Genomic DNA, 25895 nt, shown 5'->3' on the forward strand with positions numbered 1-25895 from the left:
TGAAATTCATAACTCATTTATTGAATATATATATGCAAGGATACCAATAAAAAGAAACTAATACTGCAAACTACAACTTTGGAAGTAAAGCCAATATAACAGGAACAAAATATACATAACATTGTAGATAGGAATGCATTTACCCTCTTCCATACATTCCTTGTCTTTACACCTAATGTAAATATATGCTAGAGCAAAAGCTGCAAACGTTGGCCTAACCTGAGTGCTTTGACAAGCAACAGCTCTCCAGGATTCGTTAAGGGCTGAGATGTCACTGCAGACTAATGGCTGTGCATACATATGCATGTATAGGAACTGCTTCACCAAGTATATAAATCAAAGGCTGTGTTCTGTTTTCTCACCTCCATCACTAATATAGTGGAATCTGACTCTGGTGACATGGAAGAAGAGTTACTAATTGCTATCATGCACTTTCAGTTCTCTTCAGATTAATTTCATCTAATGAGGATTAATTTTCTTGTCAATCTGATTCAGCGTATTAATATTTTTGGAATGCACTGATTATCACCTGACAGATAAGTCTGATATTTCAAATAGACTATCACCTCTTCATTTTTCACTCTGTTTTAGCATGAAGTTCTTTTTCCTATAGGCAGGAGTAAGAGGCACTCTTCTGTTACACTACATTTTAGGGCCAGATTTGGCAGACTCAAACCACTGCAGATCAGCACAGCTCTCTGTACCTGGAGCTGAGACTTTGTGGAGTGTAGGAGTGGCTCCTGCTAGAGCCTTATCACAGAACCTGCTGTGGAGCAACCCGTGCTGAAGGAGCAGACGTTCTGCTCGCCTCATGCTCGGGAGCTGCACTGACACTGAACCAGCCCTTTCCCCCTGCCCTGGACAGCACAGCCACTGCTACGGGGGGCTTTGACCTGGGACTCTGGCAATGCACCAGCTGTATCCTCAAGATATCTGAACAGGAACCTTGTGATGCCTGTCCTTCCTTGGCACAGTCCTTCTGGGAATAGCAGAACCACAGATCTGAGAGACCACAGTGAGTTGGGGAGATCTCGTAATGGAGAGGTGCAAGGAGCTGGGGAGAAACCTCCCTTCTCAGAGGGTTCCAGGCATCTTAAACAGCACACAATCCTCTTCTGAGCAAAAGAAATGCCCAAAGGCAAAAAGTAACAATAATAAAATAAAATGTAAAAAAAATAAAGTGAAACCAGTTTTTTAAGACAAGTTTTGTTGAATTCATGACGTTGAATTCTCTGATTGTGAGATGAAAGCAGAAGGTGCCTAGTAAAAAAAAATCTCAGTAACAAAATTTGACTGCATTAATTTAACTAGCTAATTTAAACATACCTAGTTCACCTATAGAGCACTTTCATTACTTCTAACATTTCTGGGAAGGCAGTAGATGCTCCAGAATCATCTTCAATATATGCTTGCAAAGATTACATTGCTTTACCAAAAAAAATCCCAAAAAAACCTGCAAACCAAAACAAACCCCCAAAAATTCAGAGAGACTGTCTGAAATTCCAAGCTAAAATACACAGAAAAAGACAGTAATGGCAGTATTTTGTCTTTTAAAAAAAGGATGTAAATGTTGTATACTATGATACATTGTCATGCTTTTTAAAACTACAATTAAGGATGTAAGAGATGTACAGTAAATACACTGCTGAGGTACATTTCTTCTAAATATTAACACCACGACAGAATTACTCCCCAGCAGGTGATGCTACTTGGGAACATATAAATACAATTTTTACATTGTAAGGCACTTTTACCCAGCATACATGAGTTGAAGTCAGTTATGACAAATTTGAGGCTTGTAAGAAAAGGTTTTTGCTTTTGACTTAGCTTCCATGAATTCTGAATTGATGACAGTTTCACCAGGCCATTTCAGCACTCAGGGGTAACAGGGAAAGCAGCCACTCGCTTTTCTGCTACCCAAAGGTAAAGTGCTGTTCTGGTTCTTCAAGGCAAGGAATGGGTTAACTTATCCACAACAGGTGAGTTATTGGACTGAATATTATACTAAGCCACTGACACAAAGAATTAGAGCTCAGTCTCAAGTACAGTCAGTATGCTGGCAGATCTACCCCATGCAAACTTAGTTAAATACAGTAGCTGCAAACAAAGTGCCTTTTTTCCATGGGAGGGCCATGTCTGAGGCACAAACTGAAGTAATTTAAATATTGAAGGATGCTTTTTTGCATTCTAAAACTGTTCTGAGTGGCTGAAAAATGTTCATGTTCTAGGAGAAACAAAACACCTTGATAGACAATTTCAATAATCGATCTGTCATTGCAATTCAAGTCACGCTTTTAATTTTGAAAGTTACAAATACAAAATAAAAATGAGCAATGGCATCATGTTTAGAGCAGTAACTGAATATTTTCTGTACACAGCAATATTTCTTTCCAAATGGGATTATTCTCCAGGAAAGCAAACAGAATTGATTGAATTCTAACAGGTAAAATGTTAGAAACTCCAATATACAGTAATTGAGTCCCTCAAGACATTAAGGGAATGCATAAGAAGACAAATGACACACGTTAAATCTTTTAAAAATACAAGTAAAAAATGCTACAGAAACTCATGTTACATATGAACCGTTTTTGCAATACCAATCACAGAAGAACTGTAGCAGTTTATAGTCAAATCAGTGTCTTTTGCTTGTTTCCTTCCTTCAAATCCAGAAGTTTTGTTGGGAGTTCAGAGTGAAACAAGTCAAAACCCTAAACAAACAGTAAGGTGATGTGGTAGCAACAGACAAACATGTGGACTAGATTCAGCTTTTTGGTTTTATTTAAGTAAGTCTGAGAATGTGCTTTAACAGACCAATTGAAGAAGCCAGTAGCCATTAGAAATGACAAGGTGTTTTGAAAGCAGTCAGAGGACTGTTCTTTAGGTTTGGTATAGCCTAGATCTGAGCGTTCCCTCAAGGAACATCAAATTCTAGCAAGTAGAATTCCATGATGTGATTGTTGACTTGACAGAGAAAGGAAAAACAAATCACTAAAACAATAAGGATGATACGTGAACTTTCCCATATAGTGGTCATATGATCAAAAAATAAATACCAATCTAGCAAAAAAGGTTGCTTCCTCATTCTTCTTACAGAATATGGGACCTTTATGCACATTCTTGACAAAACATGAAGTGTTCCACACAACAGAGAACACCTGAGGTATGGACGTCAGATATGGTGGCTAAATTCCATAGTGAGTTAAGAGTTGTAACTCTCTGAAGTAAAAGAGATTGGGCTGCAAAGTCCAAACATTTGTATAGTAGGGTTTTAATCACACTTGGTGAAGTGTTCTTTGTAAATCAGGACACAGAAAGAGGTGGGTTTTTGGGGAAAGAATGAACTACAGCCCTTTGGCATGAGTTCTAAAGCTCACAGCTCAGAACCAACAGCTGCTCAAGTAAATCTCCCGCAAACAATGCCGGGCGGAATGAGCAATCACAACAGGAACAACCTGAAATGTTCAAGCGTGCTTCGTGTACACCGAGTCCTTTCCTACTGGGTGCTGCCCAAGCAAAAACAGCGCGGCTCTGCCACGTACAGCCTCCGGAACTTGCGCAGGAAGAAAATGCAAAATTCACAAAGTACCAGCTCGTTGCCATCACGGACTTGTCCATGTTGTTAATAAAACTAGCTAAGACCTTCCCTCATTGTGTGAATCCACTAAACAACTTACACGTTCCAAATCGTAAAGTTTTTATTCAGTCCAGAAATATAGATCTTACTTCATTTCAATGTCTGCCTTAACTTTTGACACTGTACATATTACATATCATTTATATAGTGTTTCATTTTTTTTCCAGACACTGCAGACTACAAACTACATAATATTGACATGTAAAACTCTGCCACTTACTGAAGGCTCACACACATGAACGTTTCAGGCAGTTCAATGAAATTTCTAACAGAGTTGGGTAGTAAAAAGTTACTAACCCTTTTCTGATTTTTAGAAAACAATTTAAAAGAATTAGTAGTTATGATGTCTTAGCCATTCCCAGTTCTATAACTCTGTCCCTTGAACCTGTTTAAAAAATGATGAAAACAATAGTAAATTTAAAATCATACAGAAAAGCATTTCACAGCTCTGACATTACATCTACATTTAGCAATAAAAATGAGGGCCTCCCTTCTTACACTGTTACAAAGTCATCCGGATTTAAAAAACAACAAATCCTCCCCGTTCTTCTACAGTATGCCAATAAAAAGTACTCTGCATACACTAGATTTAAATACTTCACTGCAGTAAACTACATTAATTGTATATTGCGTTTCAGTCTTGGTAACAGATCTGTCAGGAGTAACTTCCATACCTAGTTTCCATTGAGCTGCTGCTGAGGAATGTCATTGTGGTCAGTGCCTGATTTGCCACGGCTTTTGCTTTCTCTTTCTTCATCCTCTTCATCTCTTTCATCATTTCCACTATGGTTTTTACAATAGAGTCTGGCACAATAAAAGGAACAGTGAGGATTTACACTGAAAATATCCATCAAAACCTGACTTAATCTCTCAGTTAGTTTCGAGATGTGCTACAAGTCAGCTGCAAACTCTTAAATCATTCACAGCTTCCAGTCAAGCAACAGTTAAACTGAGAAGGAAAACAAGGGTCAAGAGCAGCCAACAAAACTGTGAGCAATCCCAGTTTTGCAGAACTGCCTCTCACTGCTCGGCGAATGCCCTCTCGTGGGCACAGCACGGCAGCTCAGCTGCAGCCAAGCCACAGCTCTTCAGGAAGGATGGAAAGTTGTGGGGTCCAAAAAGCCCCTGAAGGAAGCTACAAACACATCAATATGGAGGAATCATGACATCAATTTTCTTGATCTAAATTACAGATTACTGGAGAAGGAAAATATAATACAAGTCAAATAATTTTCTCATTTCTCCTATTTACAACACTACAGAAATTTTAAATTAGCTGAGTGACTGAAATGTTTCATAAAGTCATCAACTACTTAAAGATACCATTTTAAGCTAAATAATATCCTCTTTTTTAAGAACATATTGACTAGCCAAGTTAGGCAGAAAAAGTGTCATGAAATATCTTTACTTTCGTAGCAGATTCAACAATTACATATGTCCTTACTTATAAATTCCTCGTGACATGTTCTCAATGTATTTAGCTTTGTCTTCTACTCCACAGTGGTAATGGTATGTTTTTATGCAGGCTTTGATTTCACACCCAATAGTAGCACCAGGCTGGCTGCAGAGTGTGCATTTCTGTGCAGAGGAAAGAAGAGAACAGCAACATTCAGCATCTCAGTCTTTTGTGTCTCAGTACTCAGTTTACTGTTCCTCATATTTATGGCTAACATTTTGGAACAGAGTAATTCCTCTGGCAGATCATCCTTCCAATGAAAAGTTAATCAAAGACATGGTAAACCAGAAACTGTAAGATACCAACCCACAAAAATATGAACACTAGGATTTACCTGTCTGTTGCACAGAAAATTGCTACAATTGCAAAAGATGTTATTGCATGTCCAAGGCTATTTTATTGCTGCTGAAGTCAGTATGCTAATATAGAGAGAGTCTTAAATTATTTTTTTAAGGAACAATATTGCTAATTTTGTATTATCTGTCTGATCCCCTATACATGTCTTAGCACTTTAAAAACACCCTGAGTTTTAATAAAATACAGTGAGTTGTTTTAACAGCATCCCCATCTCTAAGATCTTAAAATGTTTTCCTACTAAAACACCAAAACAGTTGGAAATACTGGTTTGTTTCCAATTTTAGAGAATATATTCACCGCAAGAACTGCATATTCTCTAATTTTATGTGCAGCTCCACAGAGTGTGTTTTTAGTAACACAGGTCCAAAGCTGTTACTCTCTTCTAGTTACAGCATGGCTAATATGAATCATAGGATTCTGTGATCATAACAGTTATGTACATTGTCATAAAGAATCCCAAATACCACAAGCCCAAACACCACTAATATTAAGGTGATTCCTATCTGGCTGTCCTTCCCACAAGTAACAATATATTTTAATTTTGTGTTTAGAAAGAGGTGGAAAAGATTGCTCCATAAAAGAAAGGAGGCAGAGCTATACAGACCGTAGCAGAGTCACTAACACATTCACACATTCTGCAGGTACATACCATTCTTTTTCCTCTCTTGATTTCTTGAAGTACAGTTTTGATATCAAAATCACCAAATTCTGCCCTTGAAGTTGTTGTTAGCTGGACAGTGCCAGAAGAGAACAACTGTAAAACAAGCAAGTCAAAGTAATGTCAGGTCCAAAGATGCTGGATGAACATCATTCTTCAAGATGAACAAACCAAGATGTTTGGAAATTTTTTTACAGGAATAACTGAGCACTGAACATCCTGTTTTGTGATCTCAGACAGCATGTGCTTTACCAACAAACTAGGAAAAACCCTATGCTGAGCAATTAAAGCATTTCTTCTGACCCCCACCTGACTGCTTTAATTAGACTTGTTGTTGCCTTGGAGAAATTTCTTACAAAAGACAGAGGAGTAGATGAGAAGTAATGATAGGATGAGAACATAAAGCAGCAAATGGGAAATACTATCAATTGCACTACTCAACGTTTTAGGAATATTCCATCTCCTTCCCTGTGACATATATGTAATTCAGGTTCAACCCTGATGTCAATTCAGCTGTGAAGTCCTGAGGGATGAAAATGGAGAACAGAAGTAGCATGCCTTCCATCATCACCCCGGTATATTCAGCTTTAACCGCCTTAAAACTGAAGTTCAGGTAGACAAAGTAACAAAGAGCTTTGCTGGAGTAAGACTCGAAGCTGCTGGCACACACCAGCTCTCTGTTCAGTGAGGCTGGATACAGAAAGTCAATGAGTAACTCCACAGATTGCCTGGACTATTTATTCATTTTGAGGTACAACATGAACCAGTGAATTTTGTTACCCAAAGCCCCACCTCACTCATGGCACGGTCTGCTCCAGTTCTTTGCAATTAAATCCCGTTCAGGCTGACAGTTCTACAAACATCACCATCTAAAGGCAAGAGCTTTCTGGAACTTCCATATCCCACACTCTACTCAAGCCACACAGCCTGAATCCACAGGTCAGAAAATTAACAAAGTTCATGGATTCTCCTCAGATTGTCCCTGAACGCCTGTGAAGTTGTTTTATTCTTGGAAAGGATTCTTTTAGTTAAAACTGTTTTCTGTTTTCCTTTTTAAACACTTCATATGCATTTAGACACTAAGGGAGCATTTTTAATAAGCTAAAGCATCTCCCTGAGCTAATTCCATCTCTTAGCATGAAGCCAACTTTTACTCATATTGCCTGCAGTGAAAATAAATGAATTGCTCACTTTGCAACACTTCAGTGCTCAAGATCATCAGCATACAGACAATACTCAGCATAATTACATGTGAGGGTACTGTATTAAAATCCAAAATAGCAATTCAGATAAAATTCACAGAATAGACTGGTTAACAACAACACTGTTACTTACCATGCACTTATAGTGTGCTGCAGCCTTTTTGGCATTAAATATATGAAGCTTTCCTCTAGCTTCATTTTCTTCTTCACCTGCATGACAGAATCCACATTTAGGTTTTGTATCACTGGGGCTGCTTCTGTGGGGAGACCTGTCTCTCTGAAAGAAAAACATTTTACTAAAATATACTGCTGGGATACAAATAAGGTTGCAATTTTAAAAGCCTGTGGCCACCAGCTGGAGGCTCAGACAAATGCAAATTTCAACAAAACTTATATTTCAGAGAAGAAATATGCAATTCTGTCTTCTAAGAAGTTTAGCATATTTACTGCTTACATAGGAACTGCTTTCTATTTCATCTGTGCCATGTGAGGACGTAGATCTAGTGTCTTCTGACTGCCCTTTTAAATTTGTTTTTCTTGGCTTTCCCTTACGACCCCTCCTTTTTCCTTTGGGAGGTGAAGGCTCCAATTCGTGTTCATTGATATTTTCTTCTAAATCTGCTTTAGAAGTCAGAAAACATAATTAAATAAGATTCTCCACAATTTTATAAAAAACAAACTAAGAAAAAAACCAAACAACAGCAACAACAAAAATCAAAAAAAAAAACAACCCAACCCACAACCCACCAACATCAGACAAGAAAAACCACAACTTGTATTTTCTGAATTTTGGTCAGATATAAAAATAGCACCTTGTCCCCATTTATTACAAACATGCAACTGCAGGTCCTGAAAACATTACTTTTTATATGTCACACAGTTTTGCATCTTTATAACATAAGAAGGTTTAGTGTTTTTTACAACTTTTACTTTCAGACCTAAAATGTGTCCTCAGAAACACATCTTCACCTCACTGAAAATAACATCAATTTAATCTACACTGAAACTGGAAAGTGTTTTCACCCATGAAAGATGCTAATAATTTATTGTTTTAAGATGCATAACTCCAACGTAAATTGCCCTTGATAGTATGCTAGTGTATCCAAATAATACCTCTCTCCTTGCTTTATTAAGTGATGCCTGTTGACTTAAGAAAAAAAATTCATCCATTGGGTTATAACATCAAGCTTTAAAACTGAAAAGTATTTTGTCTTCAGTGAAACAAATCTACAATTTTATGTGATTACAGAATATTTTTAGATCGGCAGCTAAAATCAGCCTCCAGTTTGGAGAAAATAATCCCCACTGACAATATCCCATACCAAGTATTTACAGACTATTAAGAACATAAGAACACATTTTTTAATACAGACATGCCAAAGACATGTTCCTTTGCAAATGTCAGCTGAGCTGTGACTGCTGCACAGAGCTGAGCCCAGCCTTTGGGCACACTGTCCTCTGCACAACTCACAGCTCTACAGAAGACACAGATCAATTCTACAAGATTGAGATTGCTTCCAATAAGATTTAGTTAAATTGTATCTGATCATTACATCTAACAACCAGCTCTGTTCAGTCACTAACAACTTTCCTACTCACAGAAGCAGCCTCCTTTTTTCCTTTAACATATAGCACCCACCCCTGCTTGAACCAGAAACACATTTCAGACTTGTGCAAAGAACACACACAGACCCTGCTGAAGGATTTTCTTCTCAAAACCCAAACCACAAACATCAGTATGAGCCCCAAGCAGAAGGGAATGGTAAAGACCTGGAACATCCACTTGATGGATATTGCCATATTGTTTTAGTATCCAGATAGGACATCTTAGCCGGAGACTAAATGCTGCCTTGCCAGCACTTGTCTTTCTTACCTATTATCACATAAAAATGAGATCACATTTCTATCTTGTGATAACAGAGACTCAACTGCACAAAAGGTGAAGTCAAAGTGCTGAACATATTCCACAGCCACCAAGTGGGAGCAGAAGACAACTGAAGCCCTGGCCCAGCCTGGCACACAAGGACATCCTGTTCAGCTCCATCTATTGTATCTGTCACCAATCCCCAAGAAAGCTGCAGCTTCTGCTCAGTTATTAAGGAAGGACAGAAAACTCATCCAAATGCATCACAACAGGTTATACTGAAATTTGTACAGATCTGCAAATTATTTTAGTTTAAACTTACAGATTATTCAGCTATATACAGATTTGTCCAAGTTGCTACTAAGACACATCAGTCTGTCTACAACATCCCTATACTTTAATATATAAACTACTCTTTTCTAATTACATGTCAAAAGCATAATTTATTTTACTCTGAAAAAACTAAATACATGATGACACAAATTATGTAATGAAACAATACATTTTACATTTTCTTCTCAGTATTTCCTATCTAACATTATTTTTCATTTGTCACCACTTGCTAAATTCCCCAAGCAAGATTATGCTATTTAGATATTGACCAATTGGACTGCATACAGCAAATTTTATTGCAATCTGAAAACCTCTTTCAAAAAGAATTCTCTTTTTATCTTGTTCATCACATGAACTCTCCACTGATTATTCAAAGAAATTTGTGAATATTTGTCTCTATTTTTACATTTACAGAAATCATAGATGGCTATTCTTGAAAAACAGTCTTACAAAAATGTGACTATTGAATCCATGACCCTTTAAATGACATCAGTAAGAAGTTAAAAATATTCCTTCCAAAATAATTCCGTGGACTTCCCTACTATTTAATTAAACAAAATATAGTCCATTCACTGCTATTCTTTATCTTTTCCAAAGCTCCTTGTCAATTTTGTCAGCCAAAATGCTTTCCACCTCAGTCCACCCTTATTTTCTACAATAACATTAAAGCATGTCCTGAACTCTTTACAGTCCCCCTTAAAAAACCAGGAGTTATAATTGCTAAAAAACAAGCACACCTTATGAAAACAAATTTCTTAGAAGTGTCAATCTCCTAATAGAATAAGTTCTTAAGAGCTATTTTTCAGTCTATAATTATTACCATATTTAAGATTTGAAAAGTAAAAATGCTGCATTTTTAAAAGATAGTTTCAGTGTAAGGTAAAAAAAAAAACATGAAGAATGCACAGCTTTCCTTAAAGAAGAACCCCTCTTCTGTGCTCAAAACTACAACTTTCAGAGAGGGTCAGACATGAAAATCCAGATGCTACATGACACCACTAAAATACAATTCCTTGAAGATTTGCATCTCCTACTTCAAGTGACATGGACCTACAGAGTAACAGCAGCAAGATGTGAGGATCTGCTCTACACATGTCCTCCAAGACTGATACCTCAAACATTAAAGCTCCTTTTGTTTTTACAGCACCCTGAACTCACAGAACAGAACAGGGGGACTGTAACCAGCTGTCAAACACATCTGCCCTGGATGGTCTTCATGTTTAATTTACTGCTTGGTGGGTGCCCTATCCCTCCCCTCAAGCCCACTGCCAGCTTACCCTGTGTCCCTGGCATCTGATGGTTGGGTGTTTCCAACTTCTCATGTCAGCTTGAACTAAGGAAAACACAAAAAGTTGAACAACTCCTCCCTGACCCGGTGATGTTTTATCATGGGTATCACCCATCCTCTGAATCCCCTGAGACTCCCTAGAATTCCCTCTTCAACTACCCCCCATCCCATATCCCATTCCTGCATTGCTTTTTAAAATCATGACAATTTTCTCAATATAACTTTAGATAAAGTTCTAAGGAGGTTTCTATGACTTTCCCTCAGAAGTCCCTAAATGCTAGAGCTGAAAAGAGCCCAAGACACAACACGGCCCAGGAAGGGTGGGGTAAGGGTAGAAACCAAGAGGAAACAATCTACATTTTAAAAAGCACCTAGGAACAGGATATTGTAAATTCAGATGAGTAGCAACAAGCCCCTAAGATGCATTTTATAAATCCATGAGCAGTACAAAGTACCACAGAAGGAACCCTGGCAAAATGCTGTATTACATCAACGGTTAACAGGGAGATTCAGCTTCAGAGAGAAATCTAAAAATTCTCCTTTGATCATGACTCGAAGGAAAAAGGATCAAGATGTTTTGCTGTTTAAAATAAGGCTTGGCAGAGAAGAGGTTGAGATATCACTGATCCATACTGCATCAGCTTGAAATACACATGGAACCCCTTTCCAAAAGCCAAGTTAAAACAAAGCAATAAAGAATTAAGTGATTTAAAGGTTGTGAAAAAACATGTAAAAATAGGATGTGTACAATAAATAGGGCTCATTTACATCCTACAGTAACTTAAACAACAGAGTAAGAGAGCCAGAAACAAAGCAGGCTGATTTTGTATGAAGAGGATAAAAACCAAAACTACAGGCAGAATATATTTGCAAGTAGAACTGGACATGAAAAGAAGCCAAAGCATAGAATGTTGAAGGGGCTGAGACATGCTGCTATATAAATCTGAAATTACACAGATGCAGGTAAAGTTTTACAGTGCATTTGGGATAAAAGAGAAGCTAAAAATTTAAGGAACAAAATCAATCTTACTAGATTTTTAGAAGAGAAATGGAATATAGCAGAGAAAGAAAAGAGTACTTCAGCACGCTAGAATAAAATCTCATTAAACTATGGCTGAAACCAAATAAACCGTGAGCCAACATCATTGTTTTAAATTGGAAAGAAACTTTAAAAAAAAAAAACCCAAAAGAGCTTTATTGGCCCAGTAGTTAATACTAAAAATGTGGATGCATCTATAAGCAATAATAAGAAACAGGGATTTGCATAAACCCTCTTGCAATCAAATACAAAATCAGGCAAACTAATAATGAAATAATAGAAGTTTTTATCAGCAGATGATGTGAAATTAAAGACCAAAATGCTGAATATATTTTTGTGTCACCTTTTTCAACAGAAAAAGAATAAGTTACATTAAACACATTCAAATTAAAGTAAGAAGGAGAGGAAAAAATTAAATTACCCCTTAGGTCCTGCCACTAATATGTTTTCCAAAAGCCCCAGATACTTGAAGGAACAGATGATTCTCATCCAGAAGTTATTTGTTATGAGGTATTTTAGATTATTTATTTAACATAGAAAACTAATAAAATAATCCTTACTAACCACACAATTTAAATGCATTTTCAAGCAAAGAAACACTGGCAAAGACTGAAGACAGATGATGCACTTGGCTTATCTGCACAATCACAAAGCTTACAACCTCTGGTCTGATGAGTTTGTTGAGTAGCCCAAGCCTCTCAGTGTAACACCTTTCCTAGATGGGAGGGAGAATCAGAACACCACAGGACAGCTCCTCAGACAGGACGAACCATTCACCACATGACTTTTACATTTTTCCTTTTCCATCAGCCGTGTGGTTTTCCATAAGAATACCCTGGTGTGAGGTTTCTGCACAAACCCTCGTCAGTCTGTAATGGGACACCGCTAATTCCCTGCCTGGACCAACTGCTTCTGTGGGAACACAAGGAACACACTTGATGCCACACCCAGAGCATTCTCCAGGAGACAGACACCAGGCAGGCTGAGTTAGCAGAGCCTGGGAAGACTTTCTCACCATCAAAATCAAAATGACCCCAAAGTGCAACATGGCAGAAACATTTACACCCCACTGTTACTGCAAACAGCACGAGGAAAACCTGTGCTAGGAGCAGTGCCACAGAAAATGCAACAGGGAACACTGCTCAAAGAATACAAAGATGAATCAGAATGTTACCTAACTAGAATGCAAAAAGTTGCAGATGTTTTTCCTGCCAGTCCCTGGTTTTCACAGCACTTTGGGAAAGTACTCAGGGCACTATAGATTGCAGTGTCTCAGAAATATCATCCTGACTCAACTTACTGAGCAGTGTGAGAAGCACAGATTCCATGTCTGATCTTCAGAATGACAAGAAAAGGATGCTAAGACAGGGAATGTCCTTATTTCCACTGTGGAAACATAATTCCCTGAGGCTTTGAGCACAGCTACAACAGAAATTACAGACATTTTATTTTCTGACCCCACAGCTCTCAAGCATCTGATTTAAACATTAACAAGAGAAGTCACACGGCTTTGTTAGTCTTTGTCTTACCACTGTGTAACAGATGAAATTACATTCTTATCTTAGTTTATATTAAACTATTCCTCATCAGCTGAATTTGTTTTAAATTCAACACACCAGCGAGGGCAGCCTCACCTGCAGGGAACTGAGAGAAGCCAGTTTTTTCATTTTTCAACAATTATTTCCAGTACATTGGAATAAATTCCAACAAACAGCTCCAAAACATTAGTTCAACAATACTTCATTCTTCAAAAAGAATAAATGCAATTGTATCAAACTGAACAGTAATTCAACTGATGGTTAGCTGTGATAATTTGAAAGCACTGGCACCAAACCCTGTAACCTATTAGGTACTGAAAACTTAGCTTGCCTAAAATTATGAATGAAGCTGTTACTAAATTTGTAAACAGCAAGCCAAAAACCTAGATGTCCTTCTTCCAGTTAATGGGAACAAAGCACAGAAAAATGACTCTGAATTACACAAAAGAAATAAAGGAGAAATACAATTTTCCTATTCTATGTCACCTAAACACCAGGCCCTACAGATAAATTAGCCCAACAATCTGTTGAAACAGATAATGAATTTAAGAGCACAGCAGTCTGCTGCCATGTTTCACATTTTCAGATTCAAAGAAAGCAGAAGGTAGCTCAAGTCCTGTCATGTGAAGAAAAATTAATTCCCATCACTCATTAATTTTGTCTTGATGAGTAGATACCGAGTCTGATGAATCCTCACCCCACCTGAATTTCATCACAGCAATAAAAAACATCTATGAGGTCCTTTTTATTAAGTCTTAGCAGGTAACTTAATTCCAACATAGGTCCTTCAATATTATTTCCATGCAGCCTCAAGAGATTTTCTTTATCTGTTATGAAGTGTTTAACAGACAGTTTTTTTAAACTGGAACTTGTAAGTAAAGTGCATGAGCCAGACCTCAGACTTGAGCAAGTATGGTCCAAGAAACATTCATTTTCTAGGGAAGGGAAGGAAAAATCTCACTGCTATGCAGCAGTGCTGCCTACAGCAAATAAACTGTTCTGGACAAACCAAACACTCCTAAAAACTCTTTGAACATCTACTAACATAAGAGACAGAATAAAAATACTTGGACTGGAACAATTAAATCTGGATACAAAGAACCGAGCATAGGAACCCACAGATGTTCTAAACTGACCAAGAAAAAAAACACACAACAAATTAATTATAATAAAAATATCCCCAAACAAAAAGCAACCCAGAGAAGGAGCAGTTAAGTTTCCATTAAAAAGGACTGATGGTTCCAGCACCTCCCTGCACCCACACTGGGTGACAGAACCACAGATAAGCTTTAGCTGTTCTGTAAGGAAAACACTGCTAAGCAAAGATTAATGAAAATGAAACTAAAACAAGATTAAAAAAAAAAAAAAAAGCCACTATGTTAACATCTAGTTTCCCTGCCTAGTCTAGTCACTCTCCTCTGCCAAGTCCGTTATCTGGTTTCACACACCACCATTCTTTCACATTTAAATGCCTCCTTGACATTCACATTTTCATCAAGAAACAAACAAAATACAAATATAAAGCTTAATCTCGCCATCCAACACCTTCCAGTTGTCATTTCATTTAGCAAACTTCAGCATTTAAGTACTAAGGGAAAAAGCCTCCCAAGTCCGTTCTGAAACTTTGAAAACCACCCTGTAATTTCTGTCTGCTGAAGTTAATTAGTGTTAAATGTAGCAAAATACCATTGCTATGGAAATTACTTACAGCATTGTATCAGGCATATGCAATGGGTATTTTTACTTTCTTTGATTTAAAGGAGGTCTATCACAAAGAGCCCCAGCTTCTGGTGTTATCAAATCCACAACTGTAAATAATAATTATTTTATGGGTAAAGTTTCCAAAACTGTATGGACTAAAAAGAAAACATATTCTTTGGGAAAGAGCACTGGGTGGAATTTCAGTGAAATATTAAATAATGAACTGGAAACAGGAAAGTGAAGTATAGCTACATATAGTTATAGAAGTGCAAAGCTATTTCTAGAAGTGTAAAGCATGACAGAAGTAAATATTTCAAACAAAAAAATGTCTGTGAAGTGCTAAATAATGTACTATCAGGTTCTTTGGCCTCAGCTGTTCTGAGTGACACTGAGGGTAGGAGAGGAGAAATACACACTCTGAGAGACTCTGGATATGAGTCTAGATTTATGTTTTAATAAACTACCATCATAAACATTTAATAAAAAACACCACAAATTTTTCCCAATATATCTATATAAAATTTAAAAGCTTTTGCTGCTAGAAAATGACACTGTAAAATTGGAGATAATGGTTCCTGAAAACTCTTTAAGAAAAGCACAAGTTCAGATCCTGCAAGGAATCCCAAGCAGAAAAAGTAAACTGCTTTTGAGCTCCATGCAGAATTGGAGGCATTTTTAAACACATGTCAAACCCTGAGACATCTGTGAGCAAGTACAGAAGATTATTTTAAAATATCAGTTAAAGAGATTAATCTCTCTGGACTCAAAATGTCTTTAACATTCTGTGTCTGCTAACACACAAAGCAACCCCAAAACAAACACAAGATAACGTGGCCTCTTCTCTTTGGAGAACTAATTATAACATAGACATTATTTTTTATGTTTGAACCCAGTTAGAATAAAATTAGAGTTTTATTTACAGGCACACAACAATAATTACATAAATAGACTAAAAAAAAGAAATCCATTTTCTTTGGTATTTTCTGCTGCCTTCAGAATCTTTCTGAGCATTGGAATAACATCCAAACCTTTACCATTAATGAGTCTACTACCTGCAGCATAAAAAGCAATATATCACCATAAAAATGCATTTGGCATAGAGACTGAAGTAATTTATGAAGTTTAATTTTCACTAAACAGTTGCATACTCCTGATCAGTTAAATCTGAGAACATTTCACTTGAAAACAATGCAAGAAGTAAACTATCAACTGTTTGCTTACCCAAATTCAGATACAGTAGGAAAAAAGAAAAATACTTAATAAAAACACAACAGTACAAATAGTTTGGAATTTTAGCAGACCACACAATATATCTACATTTGTGGCATTTCACTAGTCTTTTCTGCAAAGCTACACAGCTTTAGTGAATGGATCCATAAAACTTTTTTTTTTTTTTTAAATCAATATGATTCAGAAACTTATCTGTAAGTGAACTCATCACAACCCTTCTCATTTACTATTGGGTGTTTCTTTTTCCAAGAGTTAAACTCTATTTACTAGTACAAAAAAATAATGAATATTTAGGAACATTAGCAGTGGCAAAAATCAGCTGTTATCTGACAAAATACTTCAGATGTTAATATTGTGAATACTTAACTACAAATATAAGCCAGCTTCTTCCAAGAAGGGAATGTATAACTTCTACCCAAACTTTGGTTTTATGGAGCATCATATCTTTCGAACATCCTAAAATTTATGGTTGGGGTTTTTCTCCACCTCAATCAATAATTTTTAGAGAAAATACAGAAATCAGATGGGCTTCCAAACTCATTGTTTTTCGAAAATACGTAGTTCTAATTTTTACTGAAAACATTTATATTCTCCAGAAAAAATTAAATTTAACCAAGTATCTTTCTACAATGGGAAAAATTTATATTGAATAATTTTACCTTCAGAGTTATGCGTAGTTTTCTTGTGTTTTCGACATAAAATCCTATAAACAAAGTAGTTGAAAACTGTCAAGTCAGTCACGAATCACAGATTATTTACTCATCTTTTAAATTTAAATGCCAGTACATTTTTCTCCCACTTATAAGACTCACTGATACACAAATCTTGCAGAGAAAATATGCTTTTCTAGCACATTGCTATTTTGAATGCCACAATCATAATTAGAATTTTTTGCAACAGTTTTGTTTAGATTCCAAAGTGGGGTTTTGCTTTGCTTTGTTGTTTGTTTTTTAAACAAAGAATGCAAAATACAAATTAAAAAAGAAACATAACAAATAAATAATAGTTACATGTAAATGCCTTGTGAAGGTTTCTCTCTTATCTGAGCTTTATCATGCAGAGCACAGTAGTAGTGATATGTCTTGTGACACGTTTTCACATCACAGCCAATGGTCGCTCCGGGACAGTGGCACAAAGAGCACATCTGGAAAGGAAAAGAAAGCACAACTCATGTCACTTTTTGTTTAGCAATTCTGAGTTCAATAATAATATATTTACCACTCCTGGTGACAAAACAAATGGATTTATGCACTTGGCATTACTCTTCCTACCTCAGGTGTTTTGCATAATTTATTTTAAAATGAAGAAATTTGTTTCAAGTGTGCAACAGTGCAATAACCATCAGATGCACTATCAACTCAACCACCAGCATCAACTCAATGAAGAAAAGAAGGAATTTATTTCTATGAATGTATCTGATGAAAGTGACACAGCCATTCACCTAAATATCCCTCTCAAGGACAGTCTGTTTGTACCGACCATTTCAGAAAAGCTAAAATCATAATTGTACCTGTTTAATTCTGAATTATATTATAAAGGCAAGAGGGAAAAAACTACACCCATTTGAGAATGAATCCTGCAGTCAGAAATGCTGACAACCTGCAAATGTACCTCAGCATCATCAGCTAACTTTACCTTTTTTCCTACAGTTATGTCCTAAAGTCCTTTCCAAAACACTGAATTTAGTGAAATATTTGGTAAGCACAATTAATTTATTTCAACTAAACTAAATTTTGCTCTTTGTACTCATATTCCAAAAAAGATTAAAAGTGAGGCTGTTGCTTTACTCTTCTTTCCCATTATTTTTTCTTGTATCAGACACATAGATAACAGCAGCTATCTAAATTAGTCTTCTAAACTGCTCATGGTCCTTCTTATACTGTGGCAGGAAAGGAAGTAATTGACAGTATCACACAATTTTTCTCTTTATTGTTTTCTACTGACTTAATATTCCTCAAAATCTCAGGATTTCCCATTAAACTCACCTCCCAAGACAAAAGGTTACAATCAACTCCAAATCTAAGTATGCAATGTAGGATATTCCATATATACATATATATATCTGTGGATACATTTTTTTCTCCCCTGCACTCATTTAGTCAAGTTCTACTTGTTACTCCCAAATATGCCAAAAAATATACCACCAAAGTTACCAAATATACCACCAGCCTGTTTTTCAATTTTAACGAAGTCAACTGAACAGTAAAAATGTCAAAGCCTTGGATCATCTCCATTTACTCCTCTGCAAGCTCTGAAATGGTACAGTTATCTACTGTTGCCTAGCTGTTATCTAATTTTTATGGGCATTTTATCTCATAAATCTGTTATACATTATGGTTTTATATATAATGATTGCTGATCAAAGCCCTTTAGAAAAGCCTAGGCTTATATATCCAGCCAACCAAGTTTAGTCAGAACCTCAGTTTTTTTGAAAGCAGAAATGACTAAAAGAAAACTTTCTTTTTCTGAACACCATAATGTGTCTGCAAAACAAAGCACACACATTTTATCCATGTTTCTAGTAAGTAATAAAATACTTATTCCATTGGTGCATGTCTGCTGTCCAAATGGTCACTAACTCAAGTTATATTTGGTATATTAGAAGTTTGATAAGCTGCAAATTAGGTATGTTCTTCAGAAAAAAAAAAAAAAGATTTTTTTTCCATTCACAGACACCAGAAATAATACAGATAATTAGAATAATTAATATATCAGTGACTTGTACTTCCAAATATTTAGACTTCATAAGTGTCTGGCCTTCCCAGGTTTGAACCTACCACCTTTTCTCAGACAGATCTATTACCATCAGAAAGTCTCTACATTCTGTCACTGTCACTCTGATGATGAGGTCCCCACCATCAGAGCCCCCCTGGCCAGCAGCACCTCCTGAGAGAGGACAAACTGAGCCCAAACCATCAAGATATTCAGCTAACTCAGTGCTCTGGGGTTCTTTGCTGAATGTGTCCCCCCAGAATGGACCAGGCAAGCAGACCTGAGAGAAGGAATTTGGGCTAATGATAAACCTTTACCTTTAAACTTCCCACTTTCTCCCAGTGGAGAAAGACAAGTTCCTCCAGAGAGTGATTCAGAGCTGCAGCTCTCTGCCAGCTACAGAGACAGGCACCTAAGTTAAGATCTAAAATTATCTCATATGTTTTCTCCAAAGAGGAACCAACTCAGGACCATGACTCCATTAGATTGACCAGATCCAGGTTTTCTACAAAAACCTGAACAAAGTGCCTGGTACACACAGCTGGTGAGCTACAAGAACTGAGACACTGCAATAGAAGGAACATAAAGAGATTCAGAAGCAGAAAGAGAAACCACCAAAGACATAAAAAGAAAAAACCTTTAAAACCCTTTAAGACACACAAGAATCAAGAAGTTTCTTAATGATCAGTAGTTTCATTTACTACCATGGTCTTTGGAAAGTCCTGATCACAACATGAATGACTTGTGAACAGTTATTTCTTTCAGCTAATTAGAGCAAATGACGTTTTTTAGAAGGGAAAAGATTCAAATGAAACAGTGGATGAAATACTATACTATTACTATAAAATAGCAGCTCTTCAATAATACTTTAGACTTCCTTTAGTGGTCCAAGAACTGGTAAACACATAGAGTGCTTTGAATAATCAAGCAGAAAGGTTTTAATGTGAGGAGTGAACTGATCGTCTGGTAAAATTATTTTAAGAAGAGCCTCACTCATTTTCCCAAATTGGAAAACAACTAGTTCTAAATAAATAATAATTTAAAAATTCCTTATGAATTTGTGTCTCAGGAATTAAAAAAAAAAACACTCCTGCTCAATCTCTTTAATTTGGTGGAGCTGCAATGACTACTGTACCCACGCAGCTCACAAGCCCTCTATATTCACAGCATTATTTTTTAAATTAATATAAAAGGAGCAAAAAGTGTATTTGGTAATTAAAACTAGGTTTTGGCAGTAAACCCACGTACTGGTAAAGGTACAATCACACCCTTCCCAGGAGCCTAGAATGTGATTACTTTCAGAAATCTAACAGAAAATATTGAATAGATTAAATACACTGAACAACTTCCTTGCAAACTTTATGGAGGGTATGAAAATAGTGTCTTCCATTTTCAAGAGCCAAAATAGGGACTTACCAGCTTTGTGCCTCTCTTTATTTCTTTCTGAATATCTTCAATAGAGAATCCACCAAGACTCTCATTATCAGTGTGTGAAGAAACCAGTGCAGATGAGAACAGCTAAAATTGCAAAGACAAAATCTGTATTTTAATTTTTAAGGATACAGGAGATAGAGAAATTTATAGATATGAAACCCACCAAATTGCAGCGTTTAATCACGTGTGCCAGATCCAATCTGGGTGGCTTTTCCACGAGTTTGCAGCGTTTTCCCGGCTCCATCCCGGTGCCGGCCACTCACCATACACTTGTGATGTGCCGCCACCTTCTGGTTCTCCGACATCAGCAACTGCCCACATTCGTTATCTTTATTCGACCGACAGAACCCACACTTCCTTTGTCTGGAGGAGACTTTCTTCTGTCCGACTGAGCTTGTCATGATTTTAAATGACCTTAGAATGCCACTGCAATCCTCTCAATGCTACGGGAAAAAGAACTGTAATCAGCATGTTAACATCAACAAAAGGCAAATTAACATAGCTTCATAAATACAGTATTGGCTGCTTGGAAGTGATTTGTCCCTTTTCTTTATGCTACTTCAATACAGCCAAATAAACAAGTGACTGGCAGAGGCAGTATTTGGCCAAATTTTAATGAAATTTTTTCAGCGATAAAAAGCAGTTTCTTTATGCAAAAAAAAAGTTTGAGAATTAAAATAAAACTTTGGATGCTAATACAAAAGCAGAAAATAAAAAAGAAATAAGTGGGAAATACAACAAGAGAATCATGGGGGAAAAAGTTACTGCAACTCATTTTTATGGTTATTTATTACAGGAAAGGAATTTGTAGAATAGATAGATAGATAGATAGATAGACAGATAGATAGATAGATAGATATGTACATGCAATGAAATTCATGTTACTGAACATCTTCAAAATCAGAAGCAAAGAAAAACAGAGTCCAGCACAGCCTCCTGCACAGGTTTTGGGTGTAAAGGCTCACAAAGACTCGGGGCAGATGAGTAAAGAGGAGAGATGAGATGCTAAAATGTTACCACTTTTGGTATCAGAGGTATCTTGTGGCTAATCAAACAGCATTAGGAACAAAATTTTAGACGCCTCTCTCAGGTGCTGCAGTGGAAACCTCTCCGTGACCACAGTTAGTTTGGCAGTACCACACCAGGTTTCAGTAAGTGCAGGAGAGCTGCTTTTCTCAGCTCAGAAAAGTAACTTAAAATTAAACCCAGTATGAATCACAAACTTTTCAAGTGCAACCAGCAACACGTTTTAAAATGTAACACTGAGGTCACAGTGCCCAACTCAGGCAGACACAGCTCGTGCAAAAGTGAGAACACACCATGAGTGTATGAATTTCTTGGCCCAGTATTAAGAAGTTTGTGTTCATTTCTTCTACATCTACCAAGAAATAAAAAACTCATCTTCTTCAAATAGACTTGCTTAGAGCTTTTCACTTTGGAGATTTGAGCCTTACTACCAGAATTCACCACAACTGCAATAAAATCCTCCTCAGTCTTTCTCTTCATTTGACTCAGCTAAGGAAGAAAAGCCACCGTAGGGTCTGATGTTTGTGTTGGAAAAAAGTGTAAAATCCAGCCATAAATAAGAGAGCAGTGTTGCAAAACATCTGGCCTGGGCTACAATGGCACGGATCTGCATGAAAATACCCGGCTGGTCTCTGGAATTTGCACAGGCAGTCCCGGTGCTGTCAGAAGCTCATAATGCTGGTATCACTCACTCCTTCTCTAACCGAAAGCAAAGGAACGTCCTCAAGTTCAGCTCCTGCTGTCAGACCCTCCTGCTGCAGCAGATTTTCACAGACCTTGTACCTGCCGGCCCTGCACCGTTCACTGCCAAGCTGCTGCTCTGAAGGTGCCTGTCCTGTCCCCTCGCCTCTGCCCTCCCAACAGCTCCATTTGCTTTCTGCTCCAACCGCGAGCCCTGCGCGCCGCTGACGCACACTCAGAACAAGAATGCAAAGATTTCGGATCTTGCTGATTTGCACAAAAAATGTGCCAATCTGGATAAACGAGTCACACCCTTCTGCAGTGGCAATAGGGAGTCCTTAAGTGTTAAACACAAAAGAATTATTATACTGTATTCTTCTGAAGAAAAAATAAAACAAGACTATTCTGTAATCCCTTCTGAGCAGAAAGAATGGTTCCTGAACAGACAGACAGACAGATAGATATGTATGTATATTAAAAAATAAAAATCTAGGTAATTGTTAAAACTTAAATAATATTTGGGAGCAGAAAAAGACCTACAAAAGACAAGCAGGAAGTAATATCAAAAGATTACGTGTTTACATCTCACATTCAATAGATCAACATAAACCACACAGAGATGTTTAGAAACATGCTAACAAAGTAATGCAAAATGCAAAAGTTCTGGTTTTGTATCAACAGTGTGGTACATACACATACCATCACTTGGGTCTACTTGTTTCAATTTATATTCAGATTATATTATTAAAATATTGACACCAACAATACCAGTTATTAAAAGGAAGATCAGGAATTTCCTTGTACATGTGCACAGGTCCTACTGACGCTCAGCAACAAGAATTACTAATAACAGAGCTACCCTCCAATTAAACAGCAAGTTTGTATTTTAGAAAATGAAAGTAATCTATAGCACACATAAAAAATTTTAAGTGGTTCTCATCATATGTAGTTTACAGGAAAAACAACTTTCCAAGACACAAGATTCTAAAGAACCTTCTCACAGCTCGCTGCTTTCCACCTCCCAGTGCACTACAGGCATGTCACTGCAGCAGCACAACCTGACACAGCCTGACTTCCTCAAGTACTTCTGCATAATTAGATTTTTTAAGGCTCACAGTGAAGTTAAAAATAATGCCAATCTTTACTCGATACACGGATGCTGATGTTTAAAAAAAAAATCAAATATATGTTTTGAAGTACTTCACAATTACAAATAATTTAACACTTGAAAAATTATTCAAAACTCAAACAGGCCTAAAAGGAAATTCACGTTTTCACCATCAGATTAAATTACTCTGAAAGCATTTTAAAAGGGTTTCTAAAAGTTTTCTCTCCAACTCCACATTTGTTGTGGGTTTTTGTTTGTTTGTTTGTTTCACTGGGCATTTACCCTATTTATACATTTTTAAAGAGTGTTGAAAAAAAACTTTAGCATGAGAAACATCTATAGACCTCTCCATAAATTACATCTGCTTTCTCATAAATGTGAGAAGGCACTACTCTCAGATCACTTCCCTTTGTGTCAAAATGCACTTATCCTGGGCATTAAAAAAAGACACAAAACACATTTTCTGAGAAAGATGAACCAAGTAATGCAGCTGCAGCCCCACAATTCTGAATCCAAGTACTCAAAATTCTGTTTCCTCTCTCAAGTTAAATCACCCAGAACAAGTAATCTAGTTTGCCAAGTATCAAGCCACATTTCATTGGAATGAGAAAAAATGCAATTTAAAAACTGCTCAATATTTTGGTTTTCCATGTTTAAAAAGCTAACAAATGAGCAAGAATTACAAAAACCAGTGATTGCATCTCCTGTTGATAGAATCTCGCTTGTCAGCTTTGTCAGAGTCTCACAGACTGGATCACAGGGAGTGATGCACTGTGGAATCACTGGCTGGGAGATTTCCACTGTCTCCACCAAAATGGAACACACATACTACAGACACAAAGATTATTCCATACAGATCAATTTTCCATGGGCTTGATCTAAGAAATGAGACGTCACATGTACCCCATGGCACAAGCAGAAATTCACTCAACCATTCTTCACCAAAAAAATTTGGGTTCATTTGCATTCACATTTCTTATGCGCACCGAAGTATTAAATGTGGTGCTTTCCCTCACAGCATCTTTATTTTATCTCTAAAGCAGCACGTTTTAAACCCTCCTGTAGCTTCTGTGCTGCTTTACTGAGCTCTAGGCAACAGATTTCCTAATGTAAAAGTTGAAGTTCAATAAGTCTCAGGCACGGGATGCCCCCAGTGCATGAGACATTGTTCAGCACCAAAGAATGGAAAGTAACCTGAACTCTAATTTCTATTTATTACCCAAACATGTTTCAGGATCCTGATTATTGGAGTTAAAACCTCACCTGTATTTCCTACAAAGGACAGTCATCTACACAGTGCCCGTGTAAAATCTGTTTTGCTGTGTGACCTGTATGATTCCCCAACTAAATTTCAAAAAATTGGAATTTATATTTGTGAAGAAAATCTTAGACACCTAGGGAGAACCTGTGAGAAGTAAACAAGCTTCAGAAAATGTCACTGCAGATGCTTGGTCTCTCAGGAAGAGCTACAGAAAATATTTGTGCTGATTTTTCCAAGATGCTCACTGGAGACACCAGAGTTACAAGCTTACAAGTGCTTTGCAGTTTCGCGGGTCGGACACCCATTGTTGGGAGGCTTATTCCGGAGAAGGGGGGAGTGAAGAAGAGGAGAGGGGAAGTATCCTGGAGGGTTCTGCGGCTGAGAACCCAAATCACCCACTGAAATTTTTATCCAAGAGTCACATTCATACAGCATCCTACAGTGACTCTGAAAAGTAGGATGGGAATTTATCCATGCAACTTCCTTAAAAAAAACCCAAAAAGACACCGAAGAGGGGGCAGATGCGAGGGGAGAAGGGCAAACCCTCGAACGCCGAAACAATGAGAGCAGAGCAGGTGACTACAAATGACACAGAGAGAGCCCGCGGTCAGGGAGATCTGGCAGACGGCGCTGAGGGATCTCCAGGAAAGTTTACATCCTCCCACGGGGAGCCGGAGATGGGCCGATAGCGGCACCTCCGCCGCCGCCTCCCCGGGGGATGGACGGGGCCGGACGGCATCTCCCGGGCAGGAACCGCCCGATTCCCCGCGGGGCCCGGCCGGCACCGCCGGGCCCGACCCCTCCCCGGCCGAGGGGCTCCCGGGGGGAGCGCGGGGGGACGCGGCAAGGGCGACCCCCTCCCGATTCCATGAAATTCTGGGGGAAACGGGACCGGGAGACAAGGGGGGGCGGATCCTCGCCGCAAGGAGGGCGCGGGCCGGGGCGGGCGGAGCGAGCGGCACCGCCGGCCCGGGGAGGGGGCAGGGGGGCGGTACCGGCACCCGGGGCACCCCTGAGGGGACACTGCGGGGTGCCGCGACCCTCGCGGGGCTGCAGGGGCCGGCCGAAGCCCCGGGACCGGCGGCGGCTGCGGGCGGGCGGGCCCCGGGCCGGGGGCTGCGGGCGGGCCGGGGGCGCCGCGCCTGCCCCTGGAGCGCGGCGCGGCGGCGGCGGGGCGGGCAGCGGGCGCTCGGCGGGTCGGTCGTCGGTCACTCACCCGTGCGGCGGGCGGGCTGCGGGCGGAGGAGCCGCTCGGCACGGCCCGTCCCCGCTCGCGGGTCGCTCAGGGCCGCTCGCCCGCCGGGACCGGCGCGTTCATTCGGGGCTCGGGACGCGCCGCCGCCGCCGCCGAGCGCACGCACGCACGCACGAGC

The 25895-nt window shown here is 38.4% G+C and overlaps 1 protein-coding gene across 2 annotated transcripts; it reads right to left on the minus strand.

Annotated features, from left to right (window-relative positions):
- PHF6 (PHD finger protein 6) lies at window positions 1–25895 on the minus strand. 2 transcript variants are annotated; one of them, XM_038122717.1, is made up of 11 exons: window positions 25739–25895; window positions 20710–20889; window positions 20429–20530; window positions 17311–17444; window positions 16960–17003; window positions 7762–7925; window positions 7441–7584; window positions 6097–6201; window positions 5079–5212; window positions 4309–4438; window positions 1–4019 (listed from the first exon to the last, which is right to left on the minus strand). In XM_038122717.1, the coding sequence occupies exons 2-10, from the start codon at window positions 20845–20847 to the stop codon at window positions 4309–4311; spliced, it is 1095 nt and encodes a 364-aa protein (XP_037978645.1). In that variant the 5' UTR covers window positions 20848–20889; window positions 25739–25895; the 3' UTR covers window positions 1–4019. The 2 variants fall into 2 exon arrangements, with proteins under 2 accessions (XP_037978645.1, XP_037978644.1); XM_038122716.1 differs by having other exon boundaries at window positions 7762–7928.

This window comes from Motacilla alba, chromosome 4A (genome assembly GCF_015832195.1).
Source record: "Motacilla alba alba isolate MOTALB_02 chromosome 4A, Motacilla_alba_V1.0_pri, whole genome shotgun sequence".
NCBI lineage: Eukaryota > Metazoa > Chordata > Aves > Passeriformes > Motacillidae > Motacilla > Motacilla alba.